This window comes from Camelina sativa, chromosome 2, assembly GCF_030686135.1.
Source record: "Camelina sativa cultivar CO46 ecotype springtype chromosome 2, ASM3068613v1".
NCBI classification, from domain to species: domain Eukaryota; kingdom Viridiplantae; phylum Streptophyta; class Magnoliopsida; order Brassicales; family Brassicaceae; genus Camelina; species Camelina sativa.
In genome coordinates, this window is record NC_141881.1 from 30403189 (window position 1) to 30419083 (window position 15895).

At 34.7% G+C, this 15895-nt stretch overlaps 3 protein-coding genes and 1 pseudogene across 4 annotated transcripts; 2 read left to right on the forward strand and 2 right to left on the reverse strand.

Moving 5' to 3' along the window:
* Positions 1 to 1548: 1548 nt before the first annotated feature.
* Positions 1549 to 3632, reverse strand: LOC104742889 (uncharacterized). The gene is made up of 5 exons (XM_010463981.3): positions 3272 to 3632; positions 2411 to 3020; positions 2260 to 2313; positions 1990 to 2171; positions 1549 to 1874 (listed from the first exon to the last, which is right to left on the reverse strand). Exons 2-5 carry the CDS (start codon positions 3018 to 3020, stop codon positions 1782 to 1784), a joined length of 939 nt encoding a protein of 312 aa, XP_010462283.1. The 5' UTR covers positions 3272 to 3632; the 3' UTR covers positions 1549 to 1781.
* LOC104742877 (acyl-coenzyme A oxidase 2, peroxisomal) lies at positions 3613 to 6808 on the forward strand. The gene is made up of 7 exons (XM_010463955.3): positions 3613 to 4281; positions 4567 to 4682; positions 4778 to 5658; positions 5739 to 5918; positions 6008 to 6174; positions 6252 to 6375; positions 6453 to 6808. Exons 1-7 carry the CDS (start codon positions 3824 to 3826, stop codon positions 6606 to 6608), a joined length of 2082 nt encoding a protein of 693 aa, XP_010462257.1. The 5' UTR covers positions 3613 to 3823; the 3' UTR covers positions 6609 to 6808.
* A 720-nt stretch (positions 6809 to 7528) lies between these two features.
* LOC104742915 (ETHYLENE INSENSITIVE 3-like 5 protein pseudogene) lies at positions 7529 to 9282 on the forward strand (annotated as a pseudogene). The gene has a single exon (XR_015571999.1). The product of XR_015571999.1 is annotated as an ETHYLENE INSENSITIVE 3-like 5 protein pseudogene (transcript).
* Positions 9122 to 12246, reverse strand: LOC104742906 (type I inositol polyphosphate 5-phosphatase 5-like). Its single transcript, XM_010463992.2, has 10 exons — positions 12097 to 12246; positions 11833 to 11965; positions 11633 to 11710; positions 11263 to 11350; positions 11063 to 11167; positions 10352 to 10964; positions 10063 to 10256; positions 9867 to 9975; positions 9627 to 9775; positions 9122 to 9531 (listed from the first exon to the last, which is right to left on the reverse strand). The coding sequence occupies exons 1-10, from the start codon at positions 12157 to 12159 to the stop codon at positions 9315 to 9317; spliced, it is 1749 nt and encodes a 582-aa protein (XP_010462294.1). The 5' UTR covers positions 12160 to 12246; the 3' UTR covers positions 9122 to 9314.
* Between the last annotated feature and the right edge of the window lie 3649 nt (positions 12247 to 15895).

Genomic DNA, 15895 nt, shown 5'->3' on the forward strand with positions numbered 1-15895 from the left:
GTTGTTTCATAAAAATTTGGTATTGTATTATGAATTTTAGTAAAAGTTTTATAAGTTTGAAATTTAAATGTTTTTTTATAATTTTAATAATTTATAAGTTTATAAGTTTAAGAATATGATGAAGAATATTAAATAATTGTAATAAGTTTAATTCTAATATTACATATCAATTTATTAGATTTTATAATTGCTTTATGTTTAAGAATATTATATTATTAAATTTTAAGATCTTAAGTGTTCTCCCTATAACTATCTTTTTAACAAAAGTTCTTAACTACTGATCTTAGATTATTTTCCTAATATATTAAACCTAAGAACACCAAAAACTGTTTTGCCTATAAAGATGCCCTTAGTCTTTAGAAACCGACAAAGATGATTCATTAGTTCAGAAAATTAGACATTTTAAATAAATAACTATATCGAAATTTTTAATTATAAGATAATATAGTATAAAAGAAATGAGGCTCTCAGTTTTAACAAAGGAAATGAGGCTCAATGTCAAACTATATTATATAAGATTTTTTTTGGTCAATGTCTCTATAATAGTATAACTTTAGATATTTTTTAATGAGCTTTTGTTAGCTTCAGGAAAAGCATGGGACTTGGGTTGCTTCTCGTGAATCTTCTCTACTTTTTTCACTTGTGCTTTTTGAAGATATTTTTATACCAACCTCATTTTGTATTAGTAGTTTTTAACTTTTTTTTTATAACAAATACGAGTCTGTTATCCCAAACGGCTAATCAGTCATCACAAAGCTTGAAGCTTTTGGAACGAAACAGGGACGTACATGCATAAAATCTGAATAAAACACTTATCAATTACGTTTTTTTTGTTCTTGATACAAATCATATGTTTTAAATTGCAGGAATCTTTATGAAATTGAAAGAACAAAATATAGACACTGATTGGTAACAATTGTTATTTTTGACTGTAAAAATTTTTACTTAAAAGATTTAGCTGTATGATGTTTTTCCTGTAAAAACTACAGCAAAAAGTTTTAACAGTAAATAGTCTGTTACCAATCAGGACCTAAATTTAGTGTTAGAATTTTTAACAAAAATCGGTAAAGTCGACCTAAAATTTATATAGTTATTGTAATAGTGTGTTGATGTTGTATTAACACTTAAAGTTGATAAAATGCATAAGAGCATTCTAAACAGAACTTTTTTAGATTAGAAATTTAAACTACAGAGAAAAAAAATTCGAGGTGAAACCGCTAATTCGTTGACTATACAGCCAACCTTTTTTAAAAATAATGTTAAATAGTTGACCTTTTGCATGTCAAAGCAGAAACAAATCAATACTCCCTATTCTTAATTACTTCATTGCTAATCTAATAATATACATGATTAGGTAGCTAATCAATATATTTATTATGATTCCGTGGACCTCTATTGATTATCAATACCTATTGTGGTGCTATCTCTTATTTTACTTAGAATTCCAACAATACTTATATAAGAAACTTTGATTAATAATAACCTTCATATTAGATAATAATAAACCCAAAAAGTTGTTTGTAAGGGACATAAGCAGCAACAAAAGGATGAGAAATCGAATAGAGACATACATGGAAACACAAAGGTCAATATTGTACCTACTCTCAAAGGACAGATACAATTTGCTAGAAGAATCAAGTGAGTCTAACACTAAAACGTAGATGCAACATCACAATGATGACAATAGAAGTTATAATACATACACATGAGTTGCTTGAAATATAAGGAATAAGGGTTACACGAGTCTTACAACATTCAAACCAGTAAAGAACAATCAGTACCTAACTGTTGTTGTGTTGAGTTGTTTTCGTCGCTCTCTCCAAATCAATCTTGCAATTCTCTCTTAACTCTTTCATGGCTACAAAGCTATTATGCTGCAGATCATCAAATAACAACCGACATCAAAACACAGAACCAAGTTTTACTAAATTAGAAACTTTTTCAAGTCACGTTCTGAAAAAAATCCAATAGAAGCTCTGAGGAACTTACAAGGTGGTTGCTTTCACGAGCCAAGATGCCTTCCATGTTAAGAAACAGAGATGTCCATTGACCCATTACATTTTCTGTGTTTGTGGAGTTATTGGAGTTTTCAGATCCATAAGGATCCGCTGGCTTTCCTTTACTATTCCTTCGGATCAAGCCACTAGCTTCTTTCTGGCTCTTCTTCAGCACTGCGTTAAACACCGATTTATATGACCATACATTTAATTTACCAATGTTATTCGAATCAGAGTTTTGCAGTGTGATTTTAACACTTACCTGATAATCGACCTTTGATATCCTGGTAGTGAAGATCTGACCAGATATATGCAGCTGAAGACATTCATTACATCCAGAAAACGAAGTTAGATCATATTATAATAAAAGAAACAGTATTGACAAAAAAACAACACTACAGAAACAGACAAACCTTTCAGGCAGAAAGAACAAGAGCAAGATTTCAGCTCGTCTTCAGCTCCCATATTATGATTAACACATCCCACACCGTCAACATTGGAACACCTGTTCATACCAAACGATTTGATACTCTGAGAATTAGACAACAACAAACCCGCCTCTTTGTTATTGCTGCTACTTAACACAGTCATGGCTAAGTCTTCACCAGTAACAGCATCAGTTTGACTGCCACAAACAGTCATGTCCGAGTCCTTCTCAGACATCTCCGTAACGGCATCACCACCTTTAGAAGGTTCAACAACCATATCAACGGCATTGGTTTCACCCTGAGATTCTTTCACATCGAGATTCTCGGAAGAAGAACCTTGAACGGTATCACTACAAGTCCTAGTACTCTCCTTGACCAAGTCGTCAACAACTAAACACAACCTCTTGGAAAACTTAACACCAGAGCCTTCACGAGCAACAAGGCTCTTACCAGAATCATCACCACCACCAGATTTCAGAAGCAAATCACCAAGAAGCGACGAAAGCCCTCTCTTGCTTGGAACATTATTAGTCATATCACTCAATGGACGACGTGTTTCCTTGGCCACTACTAAGCTGCTCCTATCTCCAGTCATCTTTACAAATACAAAAAAAAACTTATCAATTTCAAACAAGAAGCCAAAATCGAAACTTTTTTTTTTTTTAAATCAAGAAACCCTAATAAGTTCAATTAACACCCAAAATAAGAAATTTAACAAAACCCTATTAAATTCGGACTCGTAAACTAAGAGGAAGCTAGAAACCGAAGCGATTCGAACATTTGAGAAATGAAGAACCCTAAAAATCAAAAAGGGACAAAATCAAAATTGAGTTCTGGGTTACTAACCAATGAAATGTTGGCATCCGTCGTTGGCTGAGTTAATCGGAAGAAGAATATAAAAAAAAAAAAAGTCACAGGCGTGTGAGTAGAGAGAGAGAGAGAGAGAAGAATTAGGGTTTATGTTTGAGGTTGTTGAGGCGGGAACTAATCTTAAGATTTCCCCGATCTAAGATTTTTGCGTTTCGAATTTGGGCGTCGGACTCGGAGCGGAGGGAAGAGAAGAGTCACGCGCGGTCCCGCACTCTTTTAATGGGCCGAAACTAATCTAAAACCCACTAGGCTTAATACAACAAAAGCCCATATGTTTTCGTCTACTTTGTGCCACGTCAAGTCAAAATAAAAATCTTATCAGACAGGAAAGGAAGGATCACCTCGAAAAGCACAACCAGAACCAGCCAAAACTTTATCCACTAATATATCTCCACGTCATCTCGATAACTACGTGTCCACGTCATCTTCCTTGTCGTAAAAGTATTCATTACACTTCTCTCCGTTCATAATCCAAAAGAGAAAAAAAGGTGAAACCTTTCATCATCAAGACTCAAGTTTTTTTGTTTAATGGAATCATCGCGGCGAGGGATGATGAATCCGAGGGAGGAATCTTCTTCCGACCTAGTTGCGATGAGGAGAATCCAAAGATTGTCTTCACACATTTCTCCCGACGTGACTGTTTCGCCGCCGTTGTTGGTGCAGGCGGAGAGGTGTTCGTCGAGGTCGTCGAAGAAGTTGGAAGTCAACGGGGAAGCTTTGTCGATGTATATGAGGGGAAAACACATGGATATACAGGAGAAAGTTTTCGACTTTTTCAATTCCCGCCCCGATTTGCAGACGCCGATCGAGATCTCCAAGGATGATCATCGGGAGCTGTGTATGAATCAGCTGTTCGGGCTTGTTAGGGAAGCTGGGATTAGGCCGTTAAGGTATGTTGCTGATGATCCGGAGAAGTATTTCGCGATTATGGAAGCTGTTGGAAGTGTTGATATGTCCTTTGGGATTAAGATGGGCGTTCAATACAGGTTAGTGAATTTGAATAGAACTTGGCTTTGTCTTGTTTCGTCATTGGATTTGAAGATGTTGGTTTTGTCATTTAGTACTTTTAGCTTCACTATCAACTATAAAGTTGAAAGCTTTTTAACTTTTCCTACTGCGAATGAGTAAATTTAGAGATTTTAAGATTTTGTTTTGTGGTGTCGTTCTCGATGGAAAAGTTTGATCTTGTTTTGTATCGTAAGAGTTAAAGTTTAATAAATATGTGGGATTCGTAGTCTGCGTTTGATTTGTTTATACATGTATATTTGCAGTCTTTGGGGAGGGTCTGTGCTCAATTTGGGAACCAAGAAGCATAGGGACAAGTATTTTGATGGCATTGACAACCTTGACTATACCGGTTGCTTTGCCATGACTGAACTTCACCATGGTGAGTGATGATGATGACTAATGTTTCCTCAGCATCTAATACTCTGTCTTAATGTTATGCCCCTGTACTAAGTATCTTTCTTTTGTTTACTCAAGGGTCAAATGTTCAAGGGCTTCAGACCACAGCCACATTTGATCCACTTAAAGACGAATTTGTAATTGATACACCTAATGATGGAGCTATCAAATGGTGGATTGGAAATGCTGCTGTTCATGGGAAGTTTGCCACTGTTTTTGCTAGGCTTATCCTTCCAACTCATGATTCCAAAGGAGTCTCGGATATGGGTGTTCACGCCTTCATTGTTCCCATAAGGGATTTGAAAACACACCAGACGCTCCCTGGTGTTGAAATCCAAGATTGTGGACATAAAGTGGGACTTAATGGAGTAGATAACGGTGCGTTGAGGTTTCGTTCTGTGAGAATACCCCGAGATAATCTTCTCAATCGTTTTGGAGATGTCTCTCGAGATGGCAAGTATACAAGCAGTTTGCCAACGATCAATAAAAGATTTGGGGCAACACTTGGTGAGCTTGTAGGTGGTCGAGTTGGCCTTGCATATGCATCTGTTGGTGTTCTTAAAATCTCTGCAACGATTGCTATTCGTTATTCCCTTCTAAGACAACAATTTGGTCCTCCAAAGCAACCTGAGGTCAGTATTCTCGATTACCAGTCTCAACAACACAAGCTCATGCCGATGTTAGCCTCCACCTATGCATACCATTTTGCAACTGTATACCTCGTGGAGAAATATGCAGAGATGAAGAAGACTCACGATGAGCAACTGGTTGCTGATGTCCATGCACTCTCTGCTGGTCTCAAATCTTATGTAACGTCTTACACCGCCAAGTCACTCTCGGTTTGCAGAGAAGCGTGTGGAGGACATGGTTACGCAGCTGTTAATCGATTTGGAAGCTTGAGAAATGATCATGACATTTTCCAGACATTTGAAGGAGACAACACAGTGCTTCTTCAACAGGTCCTTTCACTCTTTTAAGAAACTTTTCACTTCTTTTGAGAATATAATCATGCTCATAGTTTTGTTTATTTTTCTTTCAGGTGGCTGCTGATTTATTGAAGCGTTATAAAGAGAAGTTCCAAGGCGGGGCGTTGACAGCTACTTGGAGCTACTTGAGAGAATCAATGAACGCTTATTTGTCTCAGCCAAATCCTGTTACAGCGCGTTGGGAAGGTGAAGATCATCTAAGAGATCCAAAATTCCAGTTAGATGCTTTCCGGGTGAGTTAATGTGTTTGCTCTATATAATCTCTCTTGACTCTTATTGCCTTCATTCACTACAATTGTTTACTTTACATTTGTCTCCTCAGTATCGAACATCGCGATTGCTACAAAATGTGGCAGCAAGATTGCAGAAGCACTCAAAGACTCTCGGTGGTTTCGGTGCGTGGAACAGATGCTTAAATCATCTCTTGACACTTGCAGAATCTCACATTGAATCAGTCATTCTCGCCAAGTTCATCGAAGCTGTTAAAAAGTAAGGATCACACCACAAATCGTTCCTTAAATCAAGATTTATAAATCTCTCATTACAAACCTGTTTACTTTCTTCAGCTGTCCGGACCCAAGTGCAAGAGCTGCTCTGAAACTAGCATGTGATCTTTACGCGTTGGACCGAATCTGGAAAGATATAGGAACGTACCGTAACGTGGATTATGTAGCGCCTAACAAAGCCAAGGTTTGTTTTGTTGTATCAGTAACTCATTTTCTCGATTATAAATGGTTTCTAAACATAAATCTTGTTCTTGTTTGCAGGCAATTCATAAACTGACAGAGTATTTGAGTTTCCAAGTAAGGAACGTGGCGAAGGAACTAGTGGATGCGTTCGAGCTACCTGATCATGTTACTCGAGCACCAATTGCTATGCAATCCGATGCTTACTCACAGTATACTCAAGTAGTCGGATTCTAAAAATGTGAAGGAACAAATAATATATCATCACAATGAATGATCTTTTGATTCGAAGCAAAGAAGAAAAAACAATTTATACGGGATAGACAAGAATCTGCAGTCCTTTTGTATGCGTATTTTGTATCTGTTGTTGTTGTTTCCACGAGAGAACAAAACAAAACAAAGTAATAAAAATGTCAGGAAAGCCACGTTTATGACTACTACATTTGTAAGTGTTACGAATTGATGAAGTAATGAACTTACCTAAGCTCCATAGCTCGTATCACCAAACAAATTGATGTTTTCTTTGAGTTTTATATTAAAGGCGTGGGTAAAACGTGGTGGGGGCGTAATTGCAGAGGTCATGTAATCCCTCAAATTCTTCACAAACATCCAAACCTCTAGAACTGTCATCAATTAAAACCATCCTTTAACATTCAAAAACTTTCAAACTGACATCATATTGTTCTTTAATAAGTGTGAAACTGTCGGATGACTCTCCTAGCTAATGATGTAAAAAGTTTATTCACTAGCGGAATTTTAGGTAACTCTTGACCACATGAAAACATTATTTTTATATTGAGCCGAAAACAAAACATTACTTTATTTCGTTTTGCTTTCTTAGGACATGCAATTTTAGTTCCAGACAAGACGAGCAGATCTCGACACGTCCCTCTCCCAACATGCACACCTCCTCCAAGCTCTTTTACATATAATAGACTTAAATTATATATATCCTTCTTATTTAAAAGCAGAATATCAAAACAATTACGATATATGTCACAAGATATCGCGATCTATACATGTAACTTAACCGCCAATAAAGTCAATATCAATCACGTATATATAACATAAACTCGAGCAATCGCAAGGGATCATTTGTTTTTACAAATCTATTATATATAATTATAGTAAAAACTATACACTCAAAAACACTAAAAATGGTGGAGGTCCAAGATTTAGAACCACTTAGTCCAATTCAAGACGAAGATGACGATGATTTCGAAGAAGAAGAAGGCGAGTTTGATCGTTTCGGTGAAGACATCAGCTACGATGATCTCAAGAAACGCATGTGGAAAGATCGAAACCTTATGTGTAAGCTCAAACAACAAAAGAGAGACAATCATCACAACTCCGTCATCTCTTCGCCGTCGTCATCTTCCACGTCAGCATCCTCCCCTGTCTCCTCCTCCTCCGCTATCGTGCGCCGAGCAGAAGCTTCACGCCGCAAGAAAATGGCTCGTTCTCAAGATTCGGTGTTGAAGTACATGATGAAGATTATGGAAGTTTGCAAAGCTCAAGGTTTCGTTTACGGAATCGTACCGGAAAAAGGTAAACCGGTTACCGGTTCTTCAGACAGTTTAAGACGTTGGTGGAAAGAAAACGTTCAATTCGATCAAACCGCACCAAACGCTGTCTCTGATTATTTGACGTTAGCGGCTGCTCAGTTAATCTCGTCAAACGCATCTCTAGACCCGAATTCTTATATCCACATGCTTCACGAGCTACAAGACACGACGTTAGGGTCCTTGTTATCAGCTTTGATGCAACATTGCGTGCCCCCGCAACGGCGGTTTCCGTTAGAAAAAGGTTTGGCTCCACCGTGGTGGCCGAACGGGACGGAGTTATGGTGGGGAGAGCAAGGAGCTGCGGCGTTTGAGCACGGTCCCCCACCGTATCGAAAACCGCACGACCTTAGAAAAGCTTGGAAAGTGAGCGTTTTAGCGGCTGTGATTAAACACATGTCGCCGAATTTGGAGAGAGTGAGACGGCTCGCGAGACAGTCCAAGTGTTTGCAAGATAAGATGATGGCTAAAGAGACTGATACTTGGTCTCGTGTGTTGAACCAAGAAGAAGCTCGTCTCAAACGCCTCACAATCTCAGATGACGAGGACAAGGATGGAGATCAAGAACCTTCAGTATTCACTTGTTTCGATAAAGAATCTTCACTTAACCCCTGTTTTCTTGTAGCGCAAGATCAAGAACCGGCGGTGTCAATGAGGAAAGACAAAAGGGCTGATCAAGAATGTTTTCTTGTCGATCAAGAACCGTTCGGTAACAAGAGAAAAGGTGAGTTTGTGGAACAACAAGAGGCAATGGTATCATCTAATGTATACACTTGCCAAAACTCGAGTTGTGCTTCAAGTGATGTGAGTTTAGGATTCGTGGACAAGAACTTGAGGACAGGTCACGAGATCGAGTGTCTCTACGGAAATCAAGAACCGATGAACCATAGTAGCGGTGGCTCGGACGGGTATGTTCGGTCAATGACTACAAGTGACGATGATTACAGCGCCAGCTCGAGAGCAGATGACACAAGAGATTATCATAATCAAGATGGAAACTGGCTAGATTATCTCTGGTTCGAGAGGTTACATGACTTAAACTGTTCTGATCAAGGATTTGAAGATCAAACAACAGCAGTGGATTTGAACCAATTACCAAATCATTCTGATTCGAATCAGACCATGAACGAGGAAGCCTTCTCGTTATGGGACATGGGCTGTGAAGACAAAGATGTTTACATGTCTCAAGATTGAAAACATATCTCAACTTTGGAATATATATATATCCTCTAGTTGTTACAATGTATTAAAAAAAAAACAGAGTTAAGAGAACAAAAACAGAGAAAATTTTGTTGATGATCCAAAGCTATACAATCAATCAAGAAATAAAACCTTTTTTTTGTTTTTTTTTTTTCATTTTCAAAAAGAATTGTAACAAATCTTAGTCATAAAAACTATGCCTTTGTGGAATGCAATCTTCAACCAATCTTGCACCCGCTAAAGAATAACCTTTCCTGAATCTACCTTTGTTCAGACTCTTCACATCAACTTCTACTGCAAAGATCGCACAAACCGGTCTATGATCCGAAAACCTCGATTCGCCACGAATATATGAAAGCTGTTCTATGCCTTCACCTCTCCACAGAATCCGATCACACCTGCAAACATAAAACAAATGTTTTTATGAATCAAAAACAACACCACAGTAAACATGGTTCAGTACTGTTTAGGATTAGAACTTTGGATAATATACCAAGCAGGAGTGCGGCGTTTTTTCTTGGACTTGGTCATTTCTCCAGCATAAGCATCTGAGTTCTGAGAGTACTTATAGGTCGGAGCAAAAAAGATTTGACCTTCTTGGAATCCTGAGAAGACTCTTCCTGCTCCTCTTTCCATGTTTAGCTGAATCATTCAAAGATCAGAGAAGTTAGTAAACCGGGAAAAGAATTTTAAGAATTCAAAAGACTTCAAGAACATTTTCATAATACAAAACCTGGTCTCTCTCAAGAAGAGTGTCCCAATCATTGTCTTCTAGTAATACTCTTGTCTCTTCATAGGTTAAAGCAACTCTGTAATTCAAATCTCCAAGCCAAAGTACTCGGCTGCAAATTCCAAAACATACTCCTTTAGCGGTTTTTTATTAGCAATGTATAGAGAGAAAACGATTATGACTTCAAGGAAAAACATACTCATGATCAATGATTCTTTCGGGTGCGCGACAAATAGGGTTCTTGGTGAGTTTAGGGAATTGAGTATGTTTCAGAATCTCAGCTACATCTGCGTTTCTTCTCAGCTCATCACCTTCTTTCTCACCAGATGCCAAATGACTACACACAAAGCAAAAGCTCGTTTGGTGCAATGACATGCTTATAGCAATACATCCCTGTGCAAAAAAAAAAACACACACACAAAGATTCAGATCCTTAAGCTTATGTCAGAAACTTTGATTTTATATATATGGATGAAAAGTTGTTTTACCTTGTTCCCTAAGCGACCCATGATACCTCTCCCAACAGAATCAAGTCTAAGATGAGAGATATGTGGAATCAACTCTTTTCTCGCCCAAACAGACAAAAACAAACCAACCATTTGTTTACTAGCAATCAACCGATAACTCATTTGTCCAGGCATCTTCGTAGTCGCAGGAACATCATCAAACAAGAAATTCTCATGAACCCTAAAATTCTCAGCCTCAGCATTGTTGTTGTTACTGTTATCTGTCATAGTAGGATCACTAAACTTTTTCGATCTCCTAGCTTCCCAACCAACCGAGGAAGTAGTAGTATTATCACTAACCGGACAGTTACAAGTCTTCAAAAGACTTGAATCGACACGAAAGTTTCTGCTCAAGACTTTAAGGTTCGGTCTTTGAAAGAAACTAAGACTACTTGGTGTTCTTGATTCTTCATTACCACAGCTACTACTACAAGAAGAAGTCGTTCTTGAAGCAGAGTAAGCTGCGTTTGAATAAACAGAGTCTTGTCTTGGTTTGTTTAAAGCTTGACTTATAAGAGCTAACCATTTAGCTGCAGGCTCATTATCTTCAACCACTAAAACGTTTCCTGCACTTAGAGGAACAATCTCTTGAAACCTGAATATGAAAAAAACCAATACAAGAATCGTTATAAAAGATTGAAACACTTTGTTATGAACCCTAATAAAAGTTTCGAATTTCAGTTATATTCATACCCACAGATATATAAATCAGCTGTGCCTTCAACGAGTAAGAAGTCTTCTAGGTTAAGATCATTGTTTGGTGTTCTTCCTCCTACGTTCCACGTAGCTAGAAACACCCTGAGATTTCATAAAAACAGAGAATTAGAATCTCAAACCAAAAGAAAAAAACACAGAGAGAGAGAGAGATAGATTGGATTAGATATATATCAAACCTGAGTTCACGAATCTCTGTAGTTGGAGCCATAGGTCTATCGAAACTCGATAGATTCAAGCCTTCAATTCCAGGACTTGACTTCCTCTCTAACAAATTTAAGGGGAGAGAATAATAAAAAAGAAGACCCTAAAAATTTACATTGCTTAGAAATAAAACTAAGGGATCAAGAAAACCCTAAATTAGATTAAAGACCCTTGACGAAGAGACGAGTCCAAGAAGGAAAGAAAAAAACAATGTATTACGATTTAGACATCGCTATCGTAATCATGTGAAAACTTGTAAAATTGTATGGGTAGGTTACCAACAAAAAAAAAAAAGATCAAATAATTCCTAACCACACATTGAAAAAAGATGATTCAAAATTATACCAGAAGCAGTCTTCCAAATCATTGGAGAAGTGTTGTCAAGAACCGATTTCTTCCGAGAAGCCATTCGTCGCTCCAAATCTATCAAAAAGGTATGAATGATCCAAATTCCATTATTTGATGTAAAAAAAAAAAAAATCGAATCGAATGATTTTTGTTTTCTTGGGATGTACGTAAATAGGTTAAAGAAAAGAGATTATTACCATTGTTGTTGTTGTTGTATTGGTCATCATTAATTCCTCTGTAGTTCATATTATTATGAGACGCATCTTCTTCTTCTTCTTCTTCTTCTACTTTACCAAATCGTCTTGATCCGAAAATGTTAGGAAGAATTGACTAAAAACCAAGGAATGTTGTAAATTTTTAAATTAAATTGAGAGAGAATTAATGGGTTTCACGTCGTGACATTTTCCAATTAAAAAAAAAGAAGATAATAATTGAAGGAGAAAGAGAGAGAGAGAGAGAACCTTCTTCTTAATCTCGCTTCGGAGGATGTTCTCAGAGTCGCTATCTTCTTTATTGGAACTCATTCATCAAAATCTTCTTAACACAAATTATAATTGGTAACAGAGACAGAGAGAGAGAGAGAGGAGTTATTATTTAATATACCTTTACTTAAAACATTATTTTTTTTTGTGTTAATCGTGCGGAGAAGGACACTATTGTTTATTTTTTTACTTTTTTTTTTTTTTTTTAATTTAGTTTCTAGGGTTTGATTTATTTTTCACATCTATTGGTTGAGTATTGACATGAGCATAATTTGTTTTTACTATTGTTTAGTTTAATACGATTACTCTTACTTACTTTAATTAATGAAACAGAAGGGGGATTGCTAATGATTTCTTGTATTTTTTATGACGAAAAATACAAATGGTATAAAATAACGAATTAATTAAAATAAACATAAAAATCGAATTTTCTAAAGTGGGTTTGAAAAGATCAGATTTTGGCGCCAGCTCCTTCGGAGTTCGGATGTTTTAATATCTATCAACAGTAGTTATATGCTCTAGTTACAGATGTGCTAAGATTTTTATAATTCGTGTTAGAAACTTAGAATTAATAAAATATATTAAAGTTTGTGTTGTTTTGTTGGATCGTTAAAACTTACATACTTTTTCAAAACCATTATTAGTCAATAGAGGTAGGGGTAAAAATTTCCAAAAGTTAGCTGTTTACGTTTCGACAGAAAAGTTAGCCATATATATATACTAGAAGTCATTCCAGCTTACATTGTTTTTGAATTTTAGTAATTTGGATATTATAGTTCTTTTATTCGTTTACTCAGCAATTGTTATTTTAATGATTTTTAAAATATACTGATTATTTCAATATTTTTGAGGTTCTTTTGTTTAGTGTTACTTAAATTTTCCTTTTTTATGTAGTATTAGAGTATTTCAACATGTAAAGAAATTTTTGATTACATAGTAGTGTGTTTATGGTTTTTTCTCCCTTTAGACTTTCAAGACATTAAGCATTCTCCATCTTTTTATTTTCTTTCTTGCGTTTGCACAAATTATATTACTACTGACATCTACAAAAACATGAAAATTTTGGAAAATAACTTACATGAATAAAATCTAAATATGAAATTTAAGTAAACAACAATGAACTTAATAAATATATTTTACCAGCTAATTTTTGGTGAGGTAAAAAATGCAATCACATCCCTCAATATAATTTATTCTTTATACATTCTAATACAAATTAATATTTTTTTACGAAATTTTAATAATGAAAATGAATCCAAGTAAATAAGTTTATAAAAAATTACTCTAAGTTTTGGTGTAGTATAAAAATGCAATAGTTTTGTTCCATCGCCGAAATGATTGTTTAGATCTGTCTTTTTAGCTTTATCATAAATGCAATTGAATAAAACAAATATTTATTTTCTCGTAGCTACGTAGAAGAAAAACCGCAGAATATTATTATATCAAATATCATAATAAAAAAGTGTCTTAGGAAGTAAAATATTATATGTGAAAGTGGAAAATGTTATGAGAATATTTGTTGATCTTTTATTTTTAAGATGGTTAATCTAAAGCTATTTGATACTAAGGTTCCTAAAAAATGATACCAATATACAATTAGCATATATTACTCACAAGTCACAACTATAGAAGTCAAATTAATTAATATAGAAAAATGCAACTCATATCATGCTATGATATAAAAAGACATCACAATCTTAACAACATGATTTTTTAAGCATATGATAGTAACATCACAAACTAAATTTACAATGGAGAGACTCATATGCATCGTCTTATAAGAAGAAGTTTTAGTCTACTTTATACACTGTTAATTATAATATAGTAATTTTAAAATGCTACTAATAATCTTAATATAGCGATAATAATTCACTATTATAGAGAGACAAATAATAGCAAAGAAAAAAATGATATTGTATGTGCACCCTCTAAGATGGCACCGACAAAGACAACATTTACAAATCGCTATCGAAACGAAATGATAGCGTTTTTTCGTGTGCTAAAAATACGCATATTTCTTGTAGTGATGTTGAATATATTAAATCATGATAGTTCATTTTTTCATGATGTAGTAGTATTAATATAACCAACAAACACGACAACCCTAGAGTAAATACAAAATATGGTTCAAGGCCCGGACCGAGGCCCAACCCATAGGGTAAGCAAATGAAGCCAAGCATTATGGCATCAAATTTTTTGGAGTATACTTTAGACCAAAAGTTTTGTTTTCTTTTATGTAGAAAAAAATAAAATTATAAGTTCAATTATTATTAGATTTTTTTTATAAGTTCAAGTTTTATATAAGAAAAACATATATTTTTCATGTAGATATATCCAATTTGTATAAATATTTAAATGAATATGAAAACATTGAAAAGACAAAAAAATGTGAGCAAGCAAAAGGAACATATTTCGGTTTATGGACTTAGAAACTATCTTATGAAAATAATTTTTTATATTACTATTCTTATTATTTTATTTACTATAATGAAAATGGTTTCTTAAAAACAAATTGGCATAGGTCATCCAAAATTGTCGGACCGGTCCATGGAGATTAGGAAATACATACATAAACACTCTAATGAATAAGTAAATTTGTCAAACATTCTCACATTATATTTTTCTGATGCATTTTTAATGCAAACAATAAACATGATAACCTGCAAAAAAATATTTAAAATTATTCGAGAATACCTATTGAAATATGAAAAATATATAAAAATAATATAATTCTTCATAGGAACCTAATGACTGAAATTAAATAATCATGACTGAAAAAATCTCTTAAAATGAGAGCAATTAGGGACTCAAATTTTATTTTATGGAAAACTGATTGAATTCTAATATTATGGAAAACAAATTGGTAATATCTAATAGGGAATAAATAAGTAAGCAATTATCAAATTACTTACATAAAACATCCCACCATTAGATTATATAGGATTAAACTCCAGAAACTAAACCCAGTAATGGATACTCAGAAATTAAAATTTGACTCAAAATTTATGAATTTATAAGAGAATTTTGAGAACACGTAAACATCTACAATCTAACATAATTTAGATTCCTTTCTTGCTTATGAATCATTTATAAGAGTGGAAACCCATAAATAATTTTTTTACATAATTTAGAATCCGTTCTTGCTGTGAATCATACATAAGATTGAAACATATTTTTATAATGTCAAAATAACCTATAATCAGATTGTTCCTAGGATGAAACCACAAACTGATAAATGGTGGGTTTAGATTGGGAGGATCTAATTGAAGAAGAGAAGAAGGAAATGTTAAGAGTTTTTTTTTTGTTTTATGGGCTTTTAGTGAATTAGGTCCAAAGTATAAATGAATTTAGTTAATTAGGTCCAAACAATAAAAATGTACAGGTGTTAGATAGATAATAGGCCAAGTGTCATCTTCTTAGCAAAAGTTGAGAAAAACCTTCTCATATATAAGTAATATGAAGTAAATACTTAATCATATATAAGTAAGATTTTGTATGAATGATTTAATTTACTTATGTTTCTTTTTTGCAATTATTAAGAAGAACCGACAAATATTACGATTATTTCTTATATGTATATGCAGTAATTAATCATGAAAATCTGGTTTTGCTTTTAAATTGTGTTGTTTATAAAGGATTTAAATATCGGATTTGATGAATAATGATTAATAATATCCTAAAGTTTGATGAGAGGAGGCGATAGCCAGTGTTAGGATGGGCCGGGACCATTTTTGAATCTGGACTCAGCCACGACGACAGCTGAGGTTTATTGTACCAA

Bases quoted from the DNA above. Each gene is read 5' to 3' on its own strand.
- LOC104742889 (XM_010463981.3), bottom strand. From the start codon at position 3,020: ATGACTGGAGATAGGAGCAGCTTAGTAGTGGCCAAGGAAACACGTCGT. The intron at 2,314-2,410 runs GTTTGTCTGTTT...GAATGTCTTCAG, and splicing joins TTGTTCTTTCTGCCTGAAAG to CTGCATATATCTGGTCAGAT. The intron at 2,172-2,259 runs GTAAGTGTTAAA...TGTTTAACGCAG, and splicing joins TATCAAAGGTCGATTATCAG to TGCTGAAGAAGAGCCAGAAA.
- LOC104742877 (XM_010463955.3), top strand. From the start codon at position 3,824: ATGGAATCATCGCGGCGAGGGATGATGAATCCGAGGGAGGAATCTTCT. The intron at 4,683-4,777 runs GTGAGTGATGAT...TGTTTACTCAAG, and splicing joins CATGACTGAACTTCACCATG to GGTCAAATGTTCAAGGGCTT. The intron at 6,175-6,251 runs GTAAGGATCACA...TACTTTCTTCAG, and splicing joins TTCATCGAAGCTGTTAAAAA to CTGTCCGGACCCAAGTGCAA.
- LOC104742906 (XM_010463992.2), bottom strand. From the start codon at position 12,159: ATGAGTTCCAATAAAGAAGATAGCGACTCTGAGAACATCCTCCGAAGC. The intron at 11,351-11,632 runs GTATAATTTTGA...TAAATTTGTTAG, and splicing joins GATTTGGAAGACTGCTTCTG to AGAGGAAGTCAAGTCCTGGA. The intron at 9,532-9,626 runs GTATATTATCCA...TTATGTTTGCAG, and splicing joins AAACGCCGCACTCCTGCTTG to GTGTGATCGGATTCTGTGGA.